The following is a 22,469-nucleotide window of genomic DNA, read 5'->3' as shown; positions in this document are numbered from 1 at the left end:
ATGTGCATTGTGAACCCCTTACACCTCCTTTCATTCCTCCTCCTCTGTGCAGTATTCTCCTCCAACTACTGCTGTTCCACACTTCCTCCTCTGTAAATCTGGAGATTCCCTATACTTTGAAAATCCAGATAGGAGAGCTACATTGACTGCATAGGGAATCTCTGGATTTAGGGAGAGAGGGACTGCAAAACAGCAGTAGTTACAGTCCCAGCCTCTGCGGACCCTTGCCAACAGAGAGGGGAAGAAAGTTGCTTAGAATGGTTGCACTTTTGTACAGTGGTGCCCCGCAAGACGAATGCCTCGCAAGATGAAAAACTCGCTAGACGAAAGGGTTTTGCGTTTTTTGAGTCGTTCCGCAAGACGAATTTCCCTATGGGCTTGCTTCGCAAGACGAAACGTCTTGCGAGTTCTTGCGAGTTTGTTTCCTTTTTCTTAAAGCCGCTAAGCCGTTAATAGCCGCTAAGCCGCTAAGCCGCTAATAGCCGTGCTTCACAAGACGAAAAAACCGCACGACGAAGAGACTCGCGGAACGGATTAATTTTGTCTTGCGAGGCACCACTGTAGTGTTAAGAACCAACAGTGAAGCAACTTAGAAGCATTTTCCTGAATACAGATCATGTAGGTTTGGGGGCTCTCCTGTTGCAGAACTCGGCCTGCTCTACCACAATCCCAAGGTCGATCTCTCAGATTTGTTTCAAAGAATCCAAATTCTCTACCCTAAAGTGACATCATCTCATGGACAGCATCCTTTTAGAGGCTGATGTTGTGTTTAATATTATAGTTTCAAATGGAGTCTCAGACCTTAAGGATTGGAACCAGAATGGTGGATTGGTCATGAAGTGAGAACTCAGCTACATTAGTAAAGAAACGGTGATTTGAATGTGCTATAAACATGCAACACCAGATGGCGCCAGAGAGCAGGAAATTTTAAAACATGATTTTCCATAGGGATTTTGTCCCCTCTTATTCATAGCATTTCCCCCCGTTTACATCCACCCTGAATGTGGTTTGACGAATTATGACCAATAGCTCCCCAAAAGCCACAGTGTGTGTCAATATAAGAGTAGCTCCCATGAACGGACTGGTTTAGTCCAGTGGGACAGAGTTACTCAGGAGAGAGCTATAAGAAAGGAAATGAAGGTTGTTCTGCTGGATAGCTAAATAATATACTTGGGCATTTATAGCCATGTATAAGGTAAACTGAAATTATGTATATGCATGGTTAATTAGCAAGGAGATGGGGAATCAGCAATATTTATATTGTGACTCCGAGGCTATGTCCTTCAAGCTGCAAATTATACTTTTGCCCTTTGCTGTGGTTGTCCTGTTGCTTTGGAATTAACGCATTTTGCAAAGAAGCGATTCTGAAGTGTCCAGCACCCCAGTGGATTAAAGGAAAATTTGGACAGGTTGATTACAAAGTTTGTAAGCATGAGTTGCCTAATTTTCTCTTTGAAGTCAGAGGGACTAATGCATTGTTTGGCTGTTTAAGGGCTGGCTTGCATATGTAGCTCTTTGTGGACAATCGCTGGATTGCTTTGTATAATTATAGTTCCAACAAAAGAACATTTGTTCACCTTAACTATTTTTATTCCCCAGGGCCCAGATGTTCTACATGCACAAGACGTTGCAAAGTTCTTTGGATCCTGAGGATGGTGTCCAAATACTCTCTGCTGTGCTGGGGTAACCCTCAAAATTATCACATCTATACTGCTGCTGCAGCAACACAACACAACCTCTATAGATAAGGAACCCTACCTATCCAATATCCTCTCCAGCAAAACTCCACGTAGATTTGCAGAAGACTCTAGGAGGCAAGCGATGTATTCGTTGTTTTGGCAGTGTGGGAGGTGCTGTTGCAGAATTGGAGTTATTATGGCCCCATCTGTGTTGACATCTTGCATTCATGGTAAAAGTATCTTATGGTACATTGTGGCTGCTGCCAAGCCTAGTGAGATCTCTTTGTTTGGGGTAGGGGAGGAGTGTATGCAGAGCTTTAATTGCATGTGGAGTCAAGTGCCTGGGAGGCTACTCATAATTACAGTTAATTAATATTAGAGATCCGTCTCCCTGCAACAAGATGGGATGGTGACTTTAAAGGGGGATTTGTCAAACTCATGGAGGATAAATGCCAATGGCTGCTTGTCAGAACCTCCATGCATCACTTAACTAAAAAATAGGAAAGGGCTATTGCCTTCCTCCTAGAGAGCCAGTGTGGTGTAGTGGTTGAGAGCGGTAGTCTTGTAATCTGGGGAACCGGGTTCGCGTCTCCGCTCCTCCACATGCAGCTGCTGGGTGAACTTGGGCCAGTCACACTTCTTTGAAGTCTCTCAGTCCCACTCACCCCACAGAGTGTTTGTTGTGGGGGAGGAAGGGAAAGGAGAATGTTAGCCGCTTTGAGACTCCTTAAAGGGAGTGAAAGGCGGGATATCAAATCCAAACTCTTCTTCTTCTTCTTCTTCTTCTTCTTCTTCTTCTTCTTCTTCTTCTTCTTCTTCTTCTTCTTCCTGTTCTGCTTGTCAGCTTTTCAGTGGCAACTGATTGGTTATTGTTAGGAAAGAGGATGTTCAAATGGGTGGACCTATATTTTGAGTCAACAAGAGTTCTTCTTTGCTGCTGCTTCTTGTTGTTAAATTATTTATTATTAACAATTATTCACTGCCATTGTTGATTATTAATTTTATTTCAAATCCGTTATGGAAAACAAAGAAAGGAAAAAAAGAGGGAAATGTGAACTCACATTAACAATACATTTAAACATTGATACAGTCATCTTCGTCTACACATACAGATACAGTGGTACCTCTGTTTTGAACATCTCCATTGACGAATGTTTCAGTTTTCGAACGCTGTAAACCCGGAAGTAAATGCTTTGGTTTTCAAACACGCCTCGGAAGTTGAACATGTTCCGCAGCTTCCACTGGGTGTAAGATCCTGAGGCCTTGCTGACGGCTATTGAGTTTTTGGTTTTCTAACATTTCAGAACTTGAACAGTCTTCCGGAACGGATTACTGTACGTTCGAAAACCGAGGTACCACTGTATGCTGTCTAAATGTGCAAATATGTATCCACGTGAAGCTCATGTTTATAGGGAGTGCGTTCAAATGTAGCAAAGGCATTAAAGTCTTCAAACCATTGCCTGAGAGGCAGTGACTGGTGCAAGTTTACCCAGTGAGCTTCCTGACTAAGTGGGGATTCGAACCCTGGCCTCTCAGGTCTTACTCTAACCACTGCACTACACCATTCACAATTCACTTATCATGAATTGACCTGGTGTTTAGCTAGCACATCTGGACACACTGTATGCACATGGGCTGTAGTTCATGAGAGTCTCTCTTTTAATCCCACCTAACTGTGCTTCCAAAGACATCCTGTGCACTGTTGACAAAGTCCTACAGGCTTAAGAGCAGAACTGCTGAGTCTGGCATTTATCCTAGCCTTTAGACCTTGTACTCTTGCACTCAACATGTTATGCGGGGATTCGTGGTAGACAAGGAAAAAGTTGCTCCAAAGGCAGTAAGTAAAACAGTGCACAATTTTGCTGTTTTTAGATCCTTGTAAAAAAATGTCTACTGTTTTAATTATTATTTTTTTAGTCTTCGTTTTTGTTTTTTGCTTTCTCTATTTTATCTGTAAGCCACCTTGAATCAGGGGAAAAGGCAGGGTATAAATAATGTTTGTTTGTTTGTCAGTCACCCATCTGACTGGGTTGTCTCAGCCACTCTGGGAGGCTCCCAACAAAATATTAAAAATGCAATAAAACACCCACCCAGACCAGGTGAAAAAGGCCTGCAAGGCAGGGAGCAGGTCTTCCAGACTCACAACCAATATGGTCAGGATATCCCCTGTTCAAATCTTGCCTTGCCCATAAACTCATTAGGTGGCCTTAGGCATGTCTCTCACACACACCTTCAAATGCACCCTACTGCTCCTCTGTGCTGACAGTAGCACAAAGTCTTGGCTCATTGTCTATCTGGCAACGTCCTTACATATTGACTCAGACAGCAGTCTTTCATTCATTCGCACTGGGGCCTGACTTTCATAGTGAACTGCTAGCATTATTTACAAATGCAATCCTATTAATAGCGCAACCACTTGAATCTGGCTCTGCGCTGTGGTTTTGGCTGCAGCCATATATCATTCCAGAGGTGCCTTGCTGCGATGCTTAGTTGGCAGGCAATCCTGGTGCACAGTGCATTTCAAAGTCTCACCATTAAGCCATTCAGGTTGGCAGAATTATGAACAGGTGTGCTGTAGGGTTAAGTCCATAAGAGCCTGCCTGGAATATTTTTGTAAAATTAACAAGGCAGCCTGACTGATGGACTGGTTCTACAGCAAAGACCCACTTGGACTTGAAGTTTCAAAATCTGGGAAAGGCCCAAAGCCCCAGATTCAGTCACTGGCATCTCTGTGTAGGACTGGGAATGTCTCCTGCATGTACCCCTGGAAAGCCTCCACCAGTCAATTCAATTCAATTTAATACCTCTATAATATGAGCCAACATCCAAGACAGCGGTGATCAGAGACACCAACAAACTCAAATCCGGCTTGATTTCAAATTAAACCTCCACAAATCACCACAACAATTTATAGCAATTTTATTTAACTCCATTTTCCCATTTCCCACCCCCCCCCAGCCAATGTCTAGAGGGCTGCCCTGTGTGTTTCAAAGCTATTACCTTCACTCAAAAGAAACCAGACAATTTCTGCCAGGGTGTTCCTGCTTGCCTGTGTGAAGAAAGGTTTCAGAAAGCAGGTCTCTATATACAGGGCAGGCTAACAGATAATGAGTGAGGTCTTGCACCCGAGATTCACCACAAATATAAAAGCTGTCTGTGTATGGGACCTTGTTGTAGTGGGAATCACTTGGAAACGCAGCTCAGTAAAGACATTTCTGAAGGAAACTGACGAGAGTTTGGTCAGATAACTAGCTCTAAAATGCTCTGTTTTCAAGAGTTTCTGATTAATTGCAGTTCCCTTTTGGATTCTACCCAAGAGAGCCAATCCCTTAGCTAACACTTATTCAAGGTCAAAGCCTCCACCAGTCTGTATAGACAGTACAGAGCTAAATGGAACAATGTTCAGACTTAGTATACGGCTGCTTCCTATATTCCAGAACTCAATACATATTAGCACAGCCTTACCAAAGAACACGGATATGCATCTGAGACTACAACTCTATGCCGACTTACCTGACAGTCAGTAGGGCTTACTTTTCCATAGACATGTATAAGATTGCACTGTGAAACGCATATGACAAGATTGTAAACGAGCAAAAAATGTTGGGACATTCTCCAAAAACCAGCATAAATGACACAAAGAAGCATGCAGACACATCATTTTTATATACACATTAGTTTTAAAACGGTTGATTTCTCTGTTATTTTGATAAATGTCATTTTATTGCTATTTCCTTATGAACGTTATATATCATTTTATGTAAACCACTTAGAGATTTTTTTTTATTAAGTGGTATATAAAACTGGATCGATTGCATCCCTTTGAATGCCCTTTACAGAAGCCAGGAGCAGGCTTGGTCTACACATGCAGCAGAATGGAGCTTGGGGGGGCGGGATTAGAGAATTCTGAGCATAGCTGTCAACTTTTCCCTTATCTTGTGAGGAATCCTATTCAGAATAAGGGAATTTCCCTTAAAAAAAGGGGAAAGTTGATAGTTATGATCCTAGGATGGTAGAGTCTGGAGTGTACCATTTCACACTACGTGTAGGGGCACCAATTTTGGATGCTGCTCTGTGTAAAAAAACAACTCCAAAACAATTAAGAATTGCACAGTATACTCCTGCACAGTTCTAAACCCAGTTTATTCTTTGTGATACTGGTTTTCTGTCTGCAGGGTTGTTTTCTTTCCTACAAGAGAGCATGCAAATATGGAATTCTGCACTAGCAATCTAGTGGAGCCTTCTGTTCTTCCCCCTCCGAGCTCCTCTGCCTCATGAGTAGACCAGGCCTCAGTTTCACCCAGTGGCATTTCATAAACTGTGAGAAAAGAATATTCGGTCCTCACTTATTGGGACACACAGCAGCTCATATTGAACACCTGGGCTAAGATACATGTGGCCAGTTCAGGCAAACCAAACGGTCTGTGGTAGCCAATGGATTTCTGAGCTTTTTTATTTAAAAAAATAAAGATTGGATCTTAGTGCTAAACCAAAGGCTGCTTTCCTTTTGAAAAATGTTTTCCCTTACAGCATGAAGGGCTGCTGCCAAAACAAGAGGCAAAAGCACCTTCAGCCCATGAGTCTAGTTCAGGCATGCCCAAAGTCCGTTTTCGGGGCCTAATTTGGCCCGCCGGCCGATTAAATCCGTCGCCCGTGGCAGTGTATGTCATGGGGTAAAAAAGCTCAGCAACATCAATCCTTAAAAAAGCTCAACAACTTTGGTCACATGTTCACTTCAAATCTGACCCCCTTTGAAAAAAGTTTCGGCTCCCCTGGTCTAGTTGTTTCACACAGCACATTGTAAAAGCCAACTGTTAAACTGGTATTCACTTCATAGGTTTTTCTGTTTCCTTCGTGGCTAGCCCAATATATTTTGCTGCCTGAGGCACTGCAATAAATGACATCCCTCCCCCAGTCAAGGTGCAGAGTGCCCAAAATCAGCTAAGTTATTTTAGCACCCGAGGCAGAAAATCCCTCGTGCATCTTACCCCACCCTCACAGTCAAAATACAACTTTCTGCACTTTCATAGCACTCAAAAATTGAGCTAAGGTAGCAATCTCATTCTGCCTAATGGCAGAGCTGGCCCCAGTTCTCCCGCAGCCAAACTAGTAATAATAGCACATTTCCCACCAAATGATTCTCTCACCCGGATAATCTTCAGAAGCAGGGAGCACTGTGGTGAAATGACACAATGCTTTAAGCCAATGTGTAGACAGTGAATCCATATGGATTTAACTTAATTTATGCATCTGCATTTCGGAAGGAGTGCACAATGCATGCTGCCGGGACAGCTGCTCCAAGATGCAGGTGCCAATTCTATACAAGGGAAGGATCTATGAAGAATGCACTGAAGCATGTCACTGAACTCGTCAAGGCGGGATCAAGTCAAGGTCTTTACTAGCCACCTATATGCAAATGAATGCTCTGCTCCGGAGGTCAGTCTATAAAATGTTTGTAGAGGTTTTCTAGTGTCCGACTACAGACATTCGAAAACAAAGTGCTTGGGGTCTAAACAAAGAAACCCACCCCAGCCTATATTTGTATCAACCAAAGTAGTTGCATTTTCCAGAAACAAGAACAGCAGGTGCTTTAAAGTTGAAGCAAGAATGTTAGACCTCTTGCATCACAAGCGAAAAACATGTGTAATTCCAAGGGGAAGAACAAGATTTTCCCAAAGCAGTTTATGTCTTCATTGCTCTTTCATCTACCCAGCTGTGTGATCCATGAGATTTTTTTTATTTTTTGCTTCCCTGGATAGTTTCCTTTATGGACACTTTAAAGACACGCTGAAGACCTGTGTGGCAGTGTTTAATCTCTTCTGCCTTTGATCTGCCCAAGTCTTCCTCCCATTTTAGCCTTGGCAAAATTAGGACTTCAACAAAATGTTTATGGGCTTCTCTCTTAACAGGCTTTGTGACAGACAACAAGAACTTGCTTTTCCTTTTAGTTCTTCTGTAACAAAAGGCTGCAACCTTTGAGCCAGCAGAAATTTGCATATAGGCACTGCAACTACTAGAGATGTCAGCAACTACATATTAATGCTACGCAATTTTCTTTTATGGGCTTTTTCACTTGTGCACCCCTGATAAAACTATGCACAGAACTAATTGTATGGTGGGTAGACTTGATAAGCTGTTCAGAATCAGGGAGGTGAAGATTTGATCTAGATTCTGCTGCTTCTTGATTTTCTAACTGTAGCAACATGTCCACAGCCCTAGCAGCCAGATTAGGTTGTGGGGTGTGAAAGCATTTCCAGACCTATGCTCCCTAACTGGCCTGGAGCTTGAGATTTTGTGAAAAACCATATCTTGTTAGCCATATCTCATGTCTCAGAACTCTACTTAAACTAACCTTGCATTACACACACACACACACACACACACACACACACAGCGAACAAATTCATTTAGCCAAACCTCCAGTTAGAAATGTTTTTGATGTTACCAAATCAATTTCAGTAAGTGAAGGGGTGTTTAAAAGAGGAGAAACAAAGGACCCTGCCAAGTTTCGTGTTTTATACAGCAACGTTTATTTCCTTTTCAGTTTTCAGGTTTTATGCAAGGAAACACAGAGTCATAACTGGTTTAGCAGAAGCCCGTTGTCACTGGCATGATGTCGCGAGATACAGATATGCCAATTATGTCTCCGAAGCATTGGTTTCGAATACGACCCATAGAATTTAAGAGATGCCTCTCTAGCTACCACTGAGCGTAAGGGTTTGGAGACTAAGCCCAAGAACACTTAACACAGGGAGAGCGCAAGTGGGGGAGGGGAAAAAAATCAGGCTCACACATTTGTAAGACATGGAAGTGTTCTTCACACAGGCATTTTAATGACAAACCCAGGATCACAGAGGTATGAAAGCTCCTGTTATAAGTAAGGCTGCATTTGGCTTACAAAAAAAAAAATAATCTGTCACATATGTTCTTATTTCAGGCACATGAAGCATTATAGTACCTTTCAGTCCACCAAGAGGTGAAGCAATGGTGCAAGATAGAACCAAAATAGAATATTTACTGTAATATTCAATAATTGTTTTGTAAACATAAGCCAGAGTCCCAGAAGGCTACATCGATGCTGTTATGAAATTAAAGCAGCATATTTAAATATTGTACTTAATACCCTTAAATACATAATACTCCTTTCACGAGAAACTTAAAAAGTCAAAAAGCAGAGGATGTAGTGTTAAAGGTCGTTCCCCGCCCCATCAATGAGAAAAGTCAGAAAGTGCATTCTAGTCTAAACAGTTTCCCATTATCTCAGTGGAGTCAGTGCCAGAGCTGCTCTCAGTGCTCTTAAATGAGTCTCTGAACAGAAACTTCATTTGCATACGGCAAGAGTTAGAGGTGCTCAGAGGCTGGGAGAGTGGGGGGGAGCAGATTTTATACCATAACAAATACATCTTCAGCACTACTTGCTTCCAGCACTTTAAGTGGTTTTGAAACATTCTCCAGAACTTTAGGTACCACTGTTAAACACTCAGTTTTGTTTTGTAAAGGTAATTTATTTGGGTAGTATTCAACGACGTTTTGCTCAGAATAGTCCCACTGAAATTAGTGGGCATTACTAAGCTATGTCCTTTAATTTCCACAGGGCTGCTCTTGAGTAAAAGGCTGAATACCACCCTTTGTATTAGAGGCTGGTTCTACAAATATTTCGTGATGCAGCAAACAGACCCTAAGTGTTCAATCATTTCAAATCTCTTTGAGCAGCTTCATATATTAACAGTCAGTGAATACAACAGTGTGTTTTCACAATGAAACTTGTAATGTGAGGTGGCTTAGCACTCTGTTCATTGCAATATCCCAGAAAGCTATGGTTAGTTTTCGCTGCAAAACTTCAGCAGAATAAACTGGCATAGCCACTTCACCACAAATGCACGTCCTGAGCACAGTGTGTTAATTACTTTTATCTACATGGAACAGCCTTCAACACCACTAGCATTCAGGAGAAAAATACTACCTTATACAAGAATTTGCAAAACTGGCTTCAATATTTTCATATACAATCAAGTACAAAAAGTGCCTCCTGTAGTTTGGAGGTACTCCAGCTGTTCCATTTTTTCCAAACGTACCTAAGACAGCTGACATACTGGAAACCTTACCTGCCAAAGCAGAGATGAACACAACATATTCTGTTGTAAAAGCCAAGCTATTGCATAATAATAATAATAGTAATAATAATAATAATCAGGACCACACCTGGTACACAATTAGCTGCTTTTCTCCCTTACCACTGCAGTGCAAACTCAATATGAGAGTCAAAGTTCGTGCTTTAGAGAGACGCAGCAGTTTTTGAAAAAAGCTATTACCATATTGCAAAGTATACTAACCCAGAAATTTAAAATAAAAATAAAAAATTGGCCCATCAGGGGACAGATGAGGTTAAAAGTGAGACTCTGTTGAACTAGAATGTTTACTATGTGGGATATAGGCCACACACATTTTAAAAAGAGGGAGGGAGGGAGGGTGAGTGAGCAAGCTCATACTTCTAGCACTAAAAAGATAGGAAACCTTGGCTTCAAGATCCAGAATTTACAGTATTATTGTAACTTTTCTGCCTGTCCATCAATATATGCCTGCCTGTTCCCAGCTATACCAATCTAGCCATGTCAATGTGAAAGAAAAGCAGCTGAAAAAATCTTATTAAAATACAGCTCCATGAGAATTGTACAGCAGTTTTTACATGCGTGCAATAATATGTGGGGGACAAACTGGGAGTATTAACAAACAAGTGGCCTTTATAACAAAGAGCCCAGAAGGCAAAGGTAGATGTATTTGATCATTTCACAAATACACCTTTCCAACACTTTACAGCTTGTTAACAGAATAATTTTGTTCTGGAAAAATGAGGTTTGACTGCAACACTGCTGAGCAGGAGGTGCAGAGTGGAAGCCACTGATCACTTGCTTTGTTTGCAATTCCATGTCAAATTAGTGACTTTCCATTTTGAAGTTGGGGAACAAACCTAAATAGCCATATAATAAAAGAGCCTGCATTTAAACAATGCAAATTACATCCCCCCACCACCAAAAAGGTAAAGTAGCAATGCATAAGGAAGACCTCAACTGTCCTCTTTCCTGGTTCTACAGCAATTGTACATAAATCAACTGTTGGAATAACTAAAATATATAAGGAAATCTTGCAATCCCATAAAGACTTCCAATAAGGGCTCTTAAAAATGCTTTAGAAATAGTCAGCATTAATGCCACCTCTGATTTAAGAATTAGCTCTATTTTTAATTGATCAAGAACGGGTAAAGGCTAGTTGAGATCCAGAAACCTATTGGCTAGCATCCTTGCATTCAACATAAGATTAGCCTCTGCAACTTCAATAGAACTAAGGTGGCTGATTTTAAGAGGATTAGCCAAGTGGCTTGACTGCAATCCACAAATTTGTGCAGCAATTCCATTTCTGAACAGGTAGCACTAACTGCTCCTCAAAACCAAAGAGCAGAAAAGTTTGGCTAGAATTTGCTCCAACACATGCCTTCACTACACAAAATGTGTTCCAGGTTATGAGAATTGACTGGTGGAGGAGTTCAGATGTCACAATAAGCCATGGTTTATTGATAGGAAGAAGGCCCAAATAGTCTCAAGCTCCTGCTGCTCCTCTGTGTGGCTACAAGGAGGTCAAAAGCTTTCACTTCTGGTTTTGTTTTTGTTTTATTAGCTTCAATTGAGCACAATTCACCATTATATCCAAAACCTAAACTGTGGATAAACTATGATTTGTTGAAAAAAGCCTGCTTCATAACCCATAGTTTGAAGTTGATTTGTTTCAACCACATCTTATTTAATAATTATTATTGAGTTTGGATGAACTGAACAGCTGCAATTGATCAAAAGTGGATGTGAAAGCTTCTGGTCTCTTCACAGATGAATCTCAAAGCTCACTCATGTCACAATAAGCCAAGGTGTGCTACATCCTTCTCTAACCTGATGCCCTCCTGGTGGCTTTGGACTAAAACTCATCACCCCGGCCACTGCCATGTTGAGTGGAGCAGAGGGGAGTTGCAGTTCAAAGCATCTGGAAGGCACCAGGTTGAGGAGGTTGATTTGAAGCAGCTTAGTAAGTTGTAACAGTTGCTTCGTGAAGCAGCTGCCTGTATTGTGTTAAAAAGAATGCATTTCAGCTGCACATTGGGTAAAATGGCTCATCACGGCTCATCATGAAATACATCAAATGAGAATATATTAATGTTTATACACTGCTAAATTCCATGTTTTTTTAAAAAAGTAAAAAACATTCTTTTAACTCAAAACTAGATGCAATCCAGACAATATTTACCCTTCCATTTCGGCAAGCCATAGATGACACCGCAATGACAAATATCAGCTGTTTCTAGTTCTGGCATAAATTTACTTGAAAGTAAGGTGTTCTTAAAAAATTCTTAAACCTATACAATTGAGGAATGCACAAACTGAGATGCCTTTAAAAGGACTGGTCAATTTCTGTCTTAAAAGTTATCCTTACAGTCATGTGGATATGCGTATCTTTTACAAATCCTATTTTCAAAGCAGCCATTTTTCATTAGGCCCCCAGTACAACACAAAAACAGGGTTTGTTTTTTTAATAAACCAGTACTAGATATGTTTTAAGATGCTACTACTAATACTATGGAGTATAACCTACATGAAATAGGGTTCACTTTTTCATGTATAAGGAAAAAAAATCCTCAAATAGTCTACCTTAAAAAAATAATTCTGCCAACTTTGGCTTCCTTTCTTTATGGTTTCTAAAACATTCACATTCACACACACAATAAGTAGAAAGGCTTCTTCCTGGATTTCTCTAACACATACTGATTTCCAAATGGAGAAATGGGTTGCTGAAGAACTCAATTTTAATTTTTAATCCAAAAAAAAAAAAAAAAAGCATCTTGGCAGAAATGTTGATACTGGTTCTCCAGAGTTGTTGAAGCATCTGTAAACTTTTCGGTGCAATTCAACTAAAAGTTAACACAAGCACATACTGTGTTGGGACGGCACAATTATATCCTTTCAAACAGGCAGCCTAGATTTAAGTATTATGACCAGAACAGGGATTTCAACAATTACAATACTTTGCAACTTGTCTCTTTAATGCTAGTCTTTCTTCTCAAAATCAACCTGTGGTTGAATGCAGACTTCATTCAGCACAACTTTGGGAATTACAAAGACGATTCAAATTGTTTGTTAGGATCTTCCCCAAGCTTTACAGCAGGTATACACTCTGATTTAGTCCTCCTGGTTTTGTGTTGTGAAGAGTCAATGGCTATTTCAGAGAAAGAAATAGAAACGGAAGGGGACTTATCGGTCTTCTTTGCACTAGTCTTTTCCGTAGTTCCACAACACTGCTTCAGAGCACACTGGGTTCTGCAGGGAAGTTCACATTTGGTTACAGCCTCCCCAATAGTAAACTCAGGCTGTATGGTTGTTGCGTGTATCCCTTCATCATGAAATATCTCTTTAATATCCTTCGCAACTTTCAGGTATGTTTCTGGGTCCTTAAATTTAATGTGAGCAGTGCCAATGATCCTGCTTCCTGCCAGCTGCCAAACATGCAATTCATGGACAGCTTCAACTTCTTCCAGTTTGCGGAGTTTCGCATTTAAAGAACGAATATCAATTTGTTTCGGAACAGTTTGCAATAGGATAAGGGCAGATTCTTTAAGAAGTGGGTAAGTTGTATAGAGCAGAATGCAAACCATTATGAGACACAATGCAGGATCTAAATATAGAACCCAGCAGGGACCAGCTACAGGAATTTTCCATAACTCAGTTGCATTCATTCTAGAAGACAACTGAGTAATGTTTTCTGCACAATCGTCATTGATACATGGGTTAATACAAGGCCCATCCTTGGGGCAAGGAGTCCAGTAAGCGTAAAATACTAAAGCATTCACCACAACAATAACGGAGCCCAGGGCATCTCCAAGAACATGAAGAAATACTCCACGCATATTGAGTTGACCACTAGTGTCTTCGTCAGGTTCTATGTCCAGAGAGGTGTCATTATCAATATTCCCATTTGGCTGAAGTTCCATTTGGTTCTCTTTTGCCCCATCACCTGCAAACACAAGAGCAACATTGTTACATGGATAGGAAGCCTTTGGGGGGGTTGGTTAACAGACTGCTAGCAATATTGGGGACAATATAATATTTGGAGGAGGGGAGTTAGAGAAGGCAGGTCTCTTTGTAGAGTTTTGGAACCACTAGAATACACACACTGCATTACAGAATAATGACTTGTTACAGCAACCAAGTCAGTGGTTTTTCGAACACTATAGAGAGAAGTCTTCTTTTCAGATCACAGACCCACTTTTAACAGCAACCTGTAATAAGGAATCCCAATATTAATATTTTAATACTATAACCACCTTTCTGCTCTTCTCATGGGGGGGCGGGTTAATATCCTAACCCAAGAGGATAAAAACAACAAAATGGTGGTATTTCTGCTTGTCTTGATTGGGCGTTTGCCCCAGCTATGGGTTCTGACTTGCAATCTAGAAATACTGATTCAGAGCATTCAAAGGATTCCATGTATTCTCAGTATTCCTTATTATAACACTAAAGTAGGTCACTATTATATCTGTATTACAAGGGAGCCAGCTGAGAGAGGGTGGCTTGATGGTGGCAGAGCTAAGAACTGAATGGAGGCTTCTAAGTTCAGAATCACAACACAACAATAGCTCTCATGTATTGTTTTATTAAATTTGGTAATGATTCAGTAAGATTGGGTGGAAAGGGAGGGAAGATTAAAGGAGCATGCAGTCTGTGTGCAGCAAGGAATGGGGAGAGAAGTGAGACATTTCATATTTTCCAAAAAATAAAGCTCCAGTCTGCACAACAGGTACCATCAGTTGAAATATGTCACTACCATGAAAAATCATGTCACAGATATGAAGCAGCTTATACATGCCTACATGTCCACAATGACATGGCAGAGAAGCCATGTCACTGCAATGGCAGGTGATGTCTATCCAAAAAGAGTGGCATCTGTCAAGACCATATGAAGTCAAATGCCATTACTGCAGCCTTTGTTATGCAAGTATTATTTTGAACTGGAATTTATTTCAACTTTGAATTTTATTGAAACAAACATGCACCCATCTTCCTTCACAAGTGTGCCCTCAATTCTGATTCAAATAAAAGAGACTGTCCCAGATACCAATAGTTTTGAGAAACCTCTCTGCAGCTTTTTGACACAAGCAATTGTTCTCACACTAGAATGTCATACAAATGGGTTTGCCAAAACAAACCAGCCATTACATCAAATGAGATTTTTCTTTTTGTGAACTGCAAGAAGTTTTTGAGATATTCACGCATGGATACCGACTGTGAGCAAAATTTTGCCTGGTGATTTCACCAATATAACCGGTAGAACTGGAAACCATCACAACTCCCACACTTGTTTCACCAGGTAAACTCCACCTATATAATGTACTTTACAAGTCCCAGAAGTAGCATCCTCAAGTGAGTTCAAGAGTTATGTTCATGCATACTAAAAAAAGACAGCTTTTAAAAGTAGCAGAAAGTCAATGCCTGCTAACAGGTATATGCTTAAGATATGAACTAAGCACACTGATACAACACTATTAGGCTTCATGACCTGCAGCTATAGGAACTACTCAAGAAATCCCTCCTTCCTGTTTTGCACCAAGAAATAAAGCTCAGTGAATATGCCAGCATATTGCCTAATTGTGCTAGTCTTGTCCTGCCAGGCCTAACATTTATCACCTCCAACTATTGCCAGACTAAGTTTATGCCCCTCTAGTATTTTGCAAAGCTTACGTTCAACTTAAAATCCTTACTCTACATGGGGCAGGACATACAAGGTTTGCCATGCTTGGAATAACTTTTAAAATATATTTAATTCCATTCACCTGCAGTTCAGTAAAGAAAATATAGCTGTGTAGTCTGTTGACAGCTAATCATCCTTCAACTGTATGGACTAGCTTCAGTGGAAAACTCTGGGCCACATACAGTCCTAGAGGAACAACAGTGTGCTACCTAGGTGTCAATACTTAGGATGACTGGTGGGTTGTAGAAATAAGACATGCACCCTCTAGAGACAGAAAGAGAGAAGTCGGTCCACTTCTCTATGAAAGGGAACTTTGCCATACAACTACTTGGCCAGATATGTCATAATATGCCGCCCGACTATTATCCTAGCACTGACTCCCTATTAAAACATGAAATACACACGTAAAATAATTTACTGGCATAAACTAAAATTATATTAAATGTAGTGCATTGCCATATATTCTCATTTATTTCTACAGTAGATAAATTCTTTCATCTGAGGTGTTGCTAGGATCAATTATGAGTTCCAGTGGCCTGAAATTAAGAGATGACAGTCCAACTACATAGGGCCTTTATTTTCATTTTTTTACAAAAACCAAATTACTAATGATAAAAACTTTAATGAAAACAAAGTTAAGCAAGAATACCAAAGCAGAGCGAAGTAGTTCAGCTGACATAGCAATGAGCAACAATGTAAACATTTGCACCACTCCACTTTTATTTTGGTACTATCCCAGGAAATTATATCGGGCTGAATAGGTCTTTAATATTCTGACTACACTGATGGTTTTGCAATATTTCAAGTCTGTAGAAGAGCTGTAAGCAACACTTATAAACGGACACTGTATTCTGTAGGATCAGAAATAAAACAAAACTGCTTTTTCCTAAGGAATTTTACATTCCACATCTATAGTCATGATCATTGTCATCTATGGATAATATGCTTCCTACTGCAACTTGGCTCCATTTAAAGACCTGGCAAAAGAGGAAGTGCTTCTAGTTACTGGAACCAATACCATGCAAAGGCTTTGGGTGTAGATCAGGAATGTCAGTAGAGTTCATTCTGCTCATCAGGAATGTTGGTAAGGCAGTTAACAGAAGCTGCAGCTTCCTGTGAGCTTTGCCACTCTGTCTACTTTAATGCAATGTGTTAACCCTTACATAGTGGGTTCTGCAGATTTCCCCATGAGCCCAAATTGTGCTATAGGATATAAAGTTTCCTTCATCAAGCTGTAAAAGAAAGAAGGCTGATTGTAGGACCTCAGTTGTCAAAACTGTTCTGAGAAGTCCAAGGGTTTCTCAGTGGAAAGAACATTAACAGCAGTAACTTCCTCTGTAGCAGCTTGTCCACCACTACTGAATTTCGCCTGCAATGCATGGTCACAGGAACTTATGGTTCCTAAAGTCATACTTTTCATTAACGTAGGATGGAAGACATACCTGACCTGACTTATGTGCTTTAAAATTTGCATCAGACTCCTCTGCAAGGTTCAAAGGTAGACATGCTGGGTTGTCTCAGCAGACATCTTGGGAAGGGGACTCTAAAGGTAAGAAATTTGAAAAGCACTGCAATAGGCCTTTCCTTGCGTTCTGCGAAAGCTTAATGCCACCAGCAAAGACTGTGAAATGTTGGTGGCTTTCATGTAGGGAATTCAAGGTACTTATTCTATAAAGTAAGGTGTGTTCCTGTTCTGTACAAAGGGGTCCTTCCATAAAACAGAACGAATGGGTGCTGCAGCAGCTTTTGTTAACTGCCTTCCCAACATTCCTGATGGGCAGAATGAGCTCCTTGACATTCCTTGATCTACACCCAAAGCCTTTGCATGGTGTTGGTTTCCAGTAGCACTTCCCCTTTTGCCAGGTCTTTAAATGGAACCAAGTTGCAATAGGAGGCAGATTATGCACCGACGACAACTACCACCACCATGACTACAAGATCTGAAGTGTGCAACTCCTCATGAAAGGGCAGTTTCATTTTATCTTTGAACCTACGGAATGCAAATGTCTGCTTAGAAGTGCTGCTTACAAGCTCTTGTGCAGACTAGAAATATTGCCATGCCATCAGCTTAGTGGGAATATTAAAGACCTGTTCAGCCCAATAACCTGATTCTGATGGAGGCTCCGACCGCTTCCGGGTACCCCTCATATTTGGGGCTGTGTCTGGGAGAAGCCAGGCATCCCCGGGCAGAGGGGAGGCCTGCTCGCCCACCCTTCCCCCCCCCCCAGCTCACCTAGCTTCTCCAGGCTGACTCCATTGAAGCTGCTGAAATTGTCCACCAGGGTGTTGGTCTCCTCCTCTTTCTGCCGCTCTCCGGGAGGCTGCTCTGCCTTGCCCCGGCGCCGGTGGCCCCCTCCTCCTCCCCCGTGCGAGTGGCCGTGACCTCCTCCGCCGCCGCCGTGCTGGTGGAAGAGACAGAGCCCCAGGACGTTGACGAGGAGCCCCGCGGCGCCGACGCCGATGACCACCCAGGGCTGCTTGATCTCGTTGGGCTCGGTGAAGCGCTCGATGGCCTCGAGCAGGATGGTGAAGCAGAGCGCCGTCAGGAAGACGGCGTTGACCAGCGCGCCCATCACCTCGGCGCGCACCCAGCCGAAGGTGTTCTTCTTGGTGGCGCGGGTGCGCTCGGCGAAGCGCACGGCCACCAGCGCCACCACCAGCGCCATCACGTCCGACAGCATGTGGAAGGAGTCCGACAGCATGGCCAGCGAGTCCGTCACGCGGCTCACCGCCACCTCCACCACGAAGAACAGGAAGGTCAGCGCCAGCATGCACATCAGGCGCGCCCGGCGGCACCCGTGCCGGCGCCGGACCGGAGCCTCCGCGCCCATCTTCGCCCGAGACGGAGCGGACCCGGCAGGACCCAGGCGGCGCCCACGAAGCGGCCGCTGTTGCCGAGGGAGGTGGGGGAGCGGCGGCCGGCGGCTCTTCGACTGCGCCTCGGCCGCTTCAGGCTGTCGACGCTCCGGCTCCTTTGCTTCCGCTCTCCTCGGCCGCCGCCTCCGTCTGTTCGAAGGAGAACCAGCAGCAGCAGCAGCGGCGGCACCGCCGTTCTTTGCAGACGGTTTGAAACTAAACTTTGCACCCGAACCCCCTCGCACTCCTTTCCACACGGAACCCCAGAGCCGCCCGCCGCGCGGGCCCGCCCACTCGGGGCCTCCTCATTGGCGACGGCTCCCGGCAACCGCGCCGCCCGCCGCCAGGGCCCGCCCACCGCCGGCTCGCTCATTGGCGGCGGCCCCGGCAACCGGGCGGGGACCGGTCACGCCTCCCCGCGAGCTGATTGGCACCCAGACGGCCTGGCGACCAGTCCCAACCGCCACGCCTACACGCGGCTTCGCGATTCGCCCTCCGGCCCTCCGGCTTCGTCTGGGGGGGCGGGGGCGCGGCCTCGGGGGGCGTGGCGCTGGTTTCGATTGGGGGGACGCGGTCAGCCGCGGTGTGCTGCAGCCTATCAGCCTTCGCTTTCCGCTCCTCGCTCCCTTCTGCCTCCGCCTCCGAAAGAGTCATTTTTTTTCGGGACTGGTGCAAAACGTGGTTGCGCTGAAGGAACAGAAGAGCCTTCTTCCTCCTTCGCCCCGCCCCTCCCTCCCCCCCCACCCGCGCGCATCGCCCCGGTTTTCCACACGGCCCATCAGTGGAACGCGGCATTCACCTCACAGCGGCTCTTTTACACCCGGCCCGAGTTTCCCCTTTCCGCCTCGGCGATACTGACAGGTTGACTCTCCCGCTCTTGGCAGCCGCGCCCGGACACGGGGCGAGTGTGAGGAGGGCGCTGGGGCATGTGTGAACCTGTCAGTGCGCACGCGATACACCGCACTCTTCCCCTTCGCAACACCCAAGGGCAACGCTTCCCGTGTAGCGAACACCCCGTGCGCGTCAAAAGCAATAGCAACAGCAACACATTTCCATACATTTCTAGGCTCCCCTGCCTCGGGGGCACCTACATAGCACTTGCCTCTTCATCCTCTTGCAATGTAGGTCGTGCCGGGGGAAAAACATGACTGGGCCAAGATCGCCCAAGGAGTATTGTGGCACCTTATGTAACAATAGATCTTGTTCGCCCTAGCCACAAAACACTCGTGTTATTTAACCCGCTCACAGCCTCTCCACAACACCCAAATAAGCGAGCAAGACTCGCCCACACCATAAGGGATATGGCAGGGTGGACGGGCAAACCATTCCTAGTCATATTTATCGCTTTGGGACCTTACAAAAGATCTTGGCTTGTGTTCTGTGCTCAGGCCTCCCTAGATAGCAGCCTGCCCAAAGCATTGAGGGTCCTGCTTTTCTTCTTTTGGTTGATAAGGTGAATCCTCCAAATAACAAACAGATGCCAAAGCTACTAAGAATACCAAATGCGCACACATTTCCATGTTGTCACCTCTCCTGGCAAAGCAATGCGTGTTCTCCTGGCCGAATGGACACCACCTACCACATCTATGTGAGTCGAAATGTATTAATATCGGCTTGCATTGTACGCACAGTCAATGCCCATCTATCTTTGGCCATCTCACCTTATGATGCACAAGTGGTTCATGACATCCAGGCTTTGACAATACAGACACTAAAACAAATACACCAGCCTTCCCATCTCAGTCTAACAGGCCCTGATGAGGCACCCCATCTTGTGCCGGATATTGTGACAGCCGTAAATTCTTCCTCTGCAATATGTTTGTGAAGGTCTGGAAGTCCTATATTCCACATGGAGCTATCTGTAAAGTGTCCATTAATCTGGTATACTCACAGATTTCACAACCACCGCTTATAGTTTAGGTATTAAACTGATTGGTTCAGTCATCATGCAGATTACCACCCTGCTCTGAACAACCTAGGTTATACAATAATTGTTCCGCCAGAATTTAATCAGCCAGCCAGCCAACCATTTTTATCTTAACCATAAGTCTCAACAGAAATCAAACCATCCCCAGCAGAAGGCTGTTACTGGAATTTGGCCCTTGGGATGTGTAATTCTGCCTGGGGGCTTGCGATGCCCAGAGAAGGCATTTCTTTTCCATTTTGGGTATCTCCTTTGGAAGGCACAAGAGATGCTGTTTTGGGTGAAATCTTATTTGGTCATGCTTGTTTTAACGAAAGCCAAGCATCACAACTGACATAACACCTAATATAGCTTTATGCTATATTAGCTCTCCACTGTTGCCATTGCTGCAGCATGCTTTCAAGAATCGCCAATACTTTATAATTTTCATTTTATTACTACTTCCTTTCTTTCATAACTTTAGAGGTAACTTTCATGAATTTAGGGGTTTGTGAAGGATTGACAACCGGCAATTGTTTAGTGATCTGTGGTTCCTCCACAAGAGGGATGTCTTGAGAATATATTTCAGCATAGCCAATAATCAAATTCCAAAATTAACTGCCTGTTTACACTGCCAGTGCTTCAACGTCTTGCATCATTTCATTTTAAGGATATTAAAAGTTGCCTGTTTCCCAAATGCCATTCTTCTCAGACAGTCTCAATAGATTAAATCTCCTCAGTGAATAGTCCATACTTGAATTGTGGCAGTTAATTCCAAGGTCGTCTGGCAGTGGAACCTGCTGATTCAGTTATTCCAACCATTATTTTGATCATGGAATGGAATGTCCCTCAAACCAACTTTTGCCATTACTATTCCAAAAAGCAGCAGTTGAGAAGAGACATTGCAATGGCTAGAACTATTAGAGCAGTTTACTCTTGAGTAGTCCAATGTATCTTAATGAGAGGATAAATTGTTTGGAGACTGCTGCAGCAGGGGCTCCCTTTGTGCACAGATTCTTAGCCAACTGCTCTGTGATATTTCTTGCTACTGAGGCTGCTATCTATGTAGCAACACAATTGCTTGTGGTTACTTTAGATTAAAGGACACACTAGCTAATTCTATCTTCTGCTGGTTTGATTGTGTTGCCTATTGAATAAAAATGTCAAGATTTTACACTTGGAGCCAGCGAGATGTGGCTGTTGTAAAGTTTTGGTTTGGCTGTGGGAACTTCAGGTTCAAACATGCTGCTGAAAGCCTCTTCACAAATACAAAGTGACAAATTTTATGATTGTGTTATGTACTGAGTTGAATAGGATCCAAAATGCAGCAGTCTGATTGGTCCTAGAACAATAGGATTCAGAATGCAGCAGTCTGATTGGTCCTAGAACAATGCAGCAGTATGATTGGTTGGCAGGAACCACCCAATCATGCTCCAGATAGAAGTGAATCCACAACCTGATTGGCTTACAGTAGAATTCCGGAATTAGCCAATCATGTGCAGCCCATTGTGTAAATAATTTATATAAAGCAGATACTTTGAGGGGACATTCATTCATTCCTCCTCACCACTATGAGCTGAATAAAGAGCATGAAATCACTTTGCGACTCTGAGTCTATTTCAGATTGTTTTGCTACTGAGTAAGCACTTGCTAGAAGTATGCACTTGTTAATCCAACCCTCCAGCCAAATGTACCTGAACAATCTTTTAAAAAATAAAAATAAATAGGTTCATATAAAAATATATCACATTCTTACATGTGCATCATGTGGAATTGCTGATGCTGTTATTCTGCAGTTAAACATGTGTATTCTGCTCCTCTGCCAAGGAATTAAGTTCCACCATATCATCAGATGTGAATTTAATTCTCTGTCATTTGGTAAATTGTGGATTTTCAATGAAATTGATTTCTTTTAAGGCTGTAATACTTTGGATAATTACAAATAATTACAGATAATTATGAATTTCAAAGAATGGGTGTGTTTTGGTTTGCGTACTGTTTTGGAAAGTGTGAATTTGATTTGGCTTTAAATGCATAATGAATCAGATCTTTCCTCCATCCCTACTTAGAGTAGAACCACTGAAATCAATAAGATTAAGTCAGTTGTGTCCATTGATTTCAATATGCCCAATCTAATTCAGGTACAACAATGAAGTAGAACTACCTTCCAGTAACCATAAATAATGTTTGGTCACGATGTCAACATACCTTGAGTCAAAGCAATAGGACTTTAAAGTCCAAAGGCT

General features: G+C 42.9%; 1 protein-coding gene across 1 annotated transcript; it reads right to left on the bottom strand.

Moving 5' to 3' along the window:
• Window positions 1–8,185: 8,185 nt before the first annotated feature.
• SLC30A1 (solute carrier family 30 member 1) lies at window positions 8,186–18,577 on the bottom strand. Its single transcript, XM_081000587.1, has 2 exons — window positions 17,698–18,577; window positions 8,186–13,730 (listed from the first exon to the last, which is right to left on the bottom strand). The coding sequence occupies exons 1-2, from the start codon at window positions 18,293–18,295 to the stop codon at window positions 12,832–12,834; spliced, it is 1,497 nt and encodes a 498-aa protein (XP_080856713.1). The 5' UTR covers window positions 18,296–18,577; the 3' UTR covers window positions 8,186–12,831.
• Window positions 18,578–22,469: the final 3,892 nt, after the last annotated feature.

The sequence above is a fragment of the Podarcis pityusensis genome (assembly GCF_964106645.2).
Source record: "Podarcis pityusensis genome assembly, chromosome: 3".
NCBI lineage: Eukaryota > Metazoa > Chordata > Lepidosauria > Squamata > Lacertidae > Podarcis > Podarcis pityusensis.
The sequence above is the reverse complement of the archived record's forward strand: the minus strand, read 5'-3'. Positions and strand labels throughout refer to the sequence as shown.

Bases quoted from the DNA above. Each gene is read 5' to 3' on its own strand.
- SLC30A1 (XM_081000587.1), bottom strand. From the start codon at position 18,295: ATGGGCGCGGAGGCTCCGGTCCGGCGCCGGCACGGGTGCCGCCGGGCG. The intron at 13,731-17,697 runs GTGAGCTGGGGG...TTGTGTTTGCAG, and splicing joins AGTCAGCCTGGAGAAGCTAG to GTGATGGGGCAAAAGAGAAC.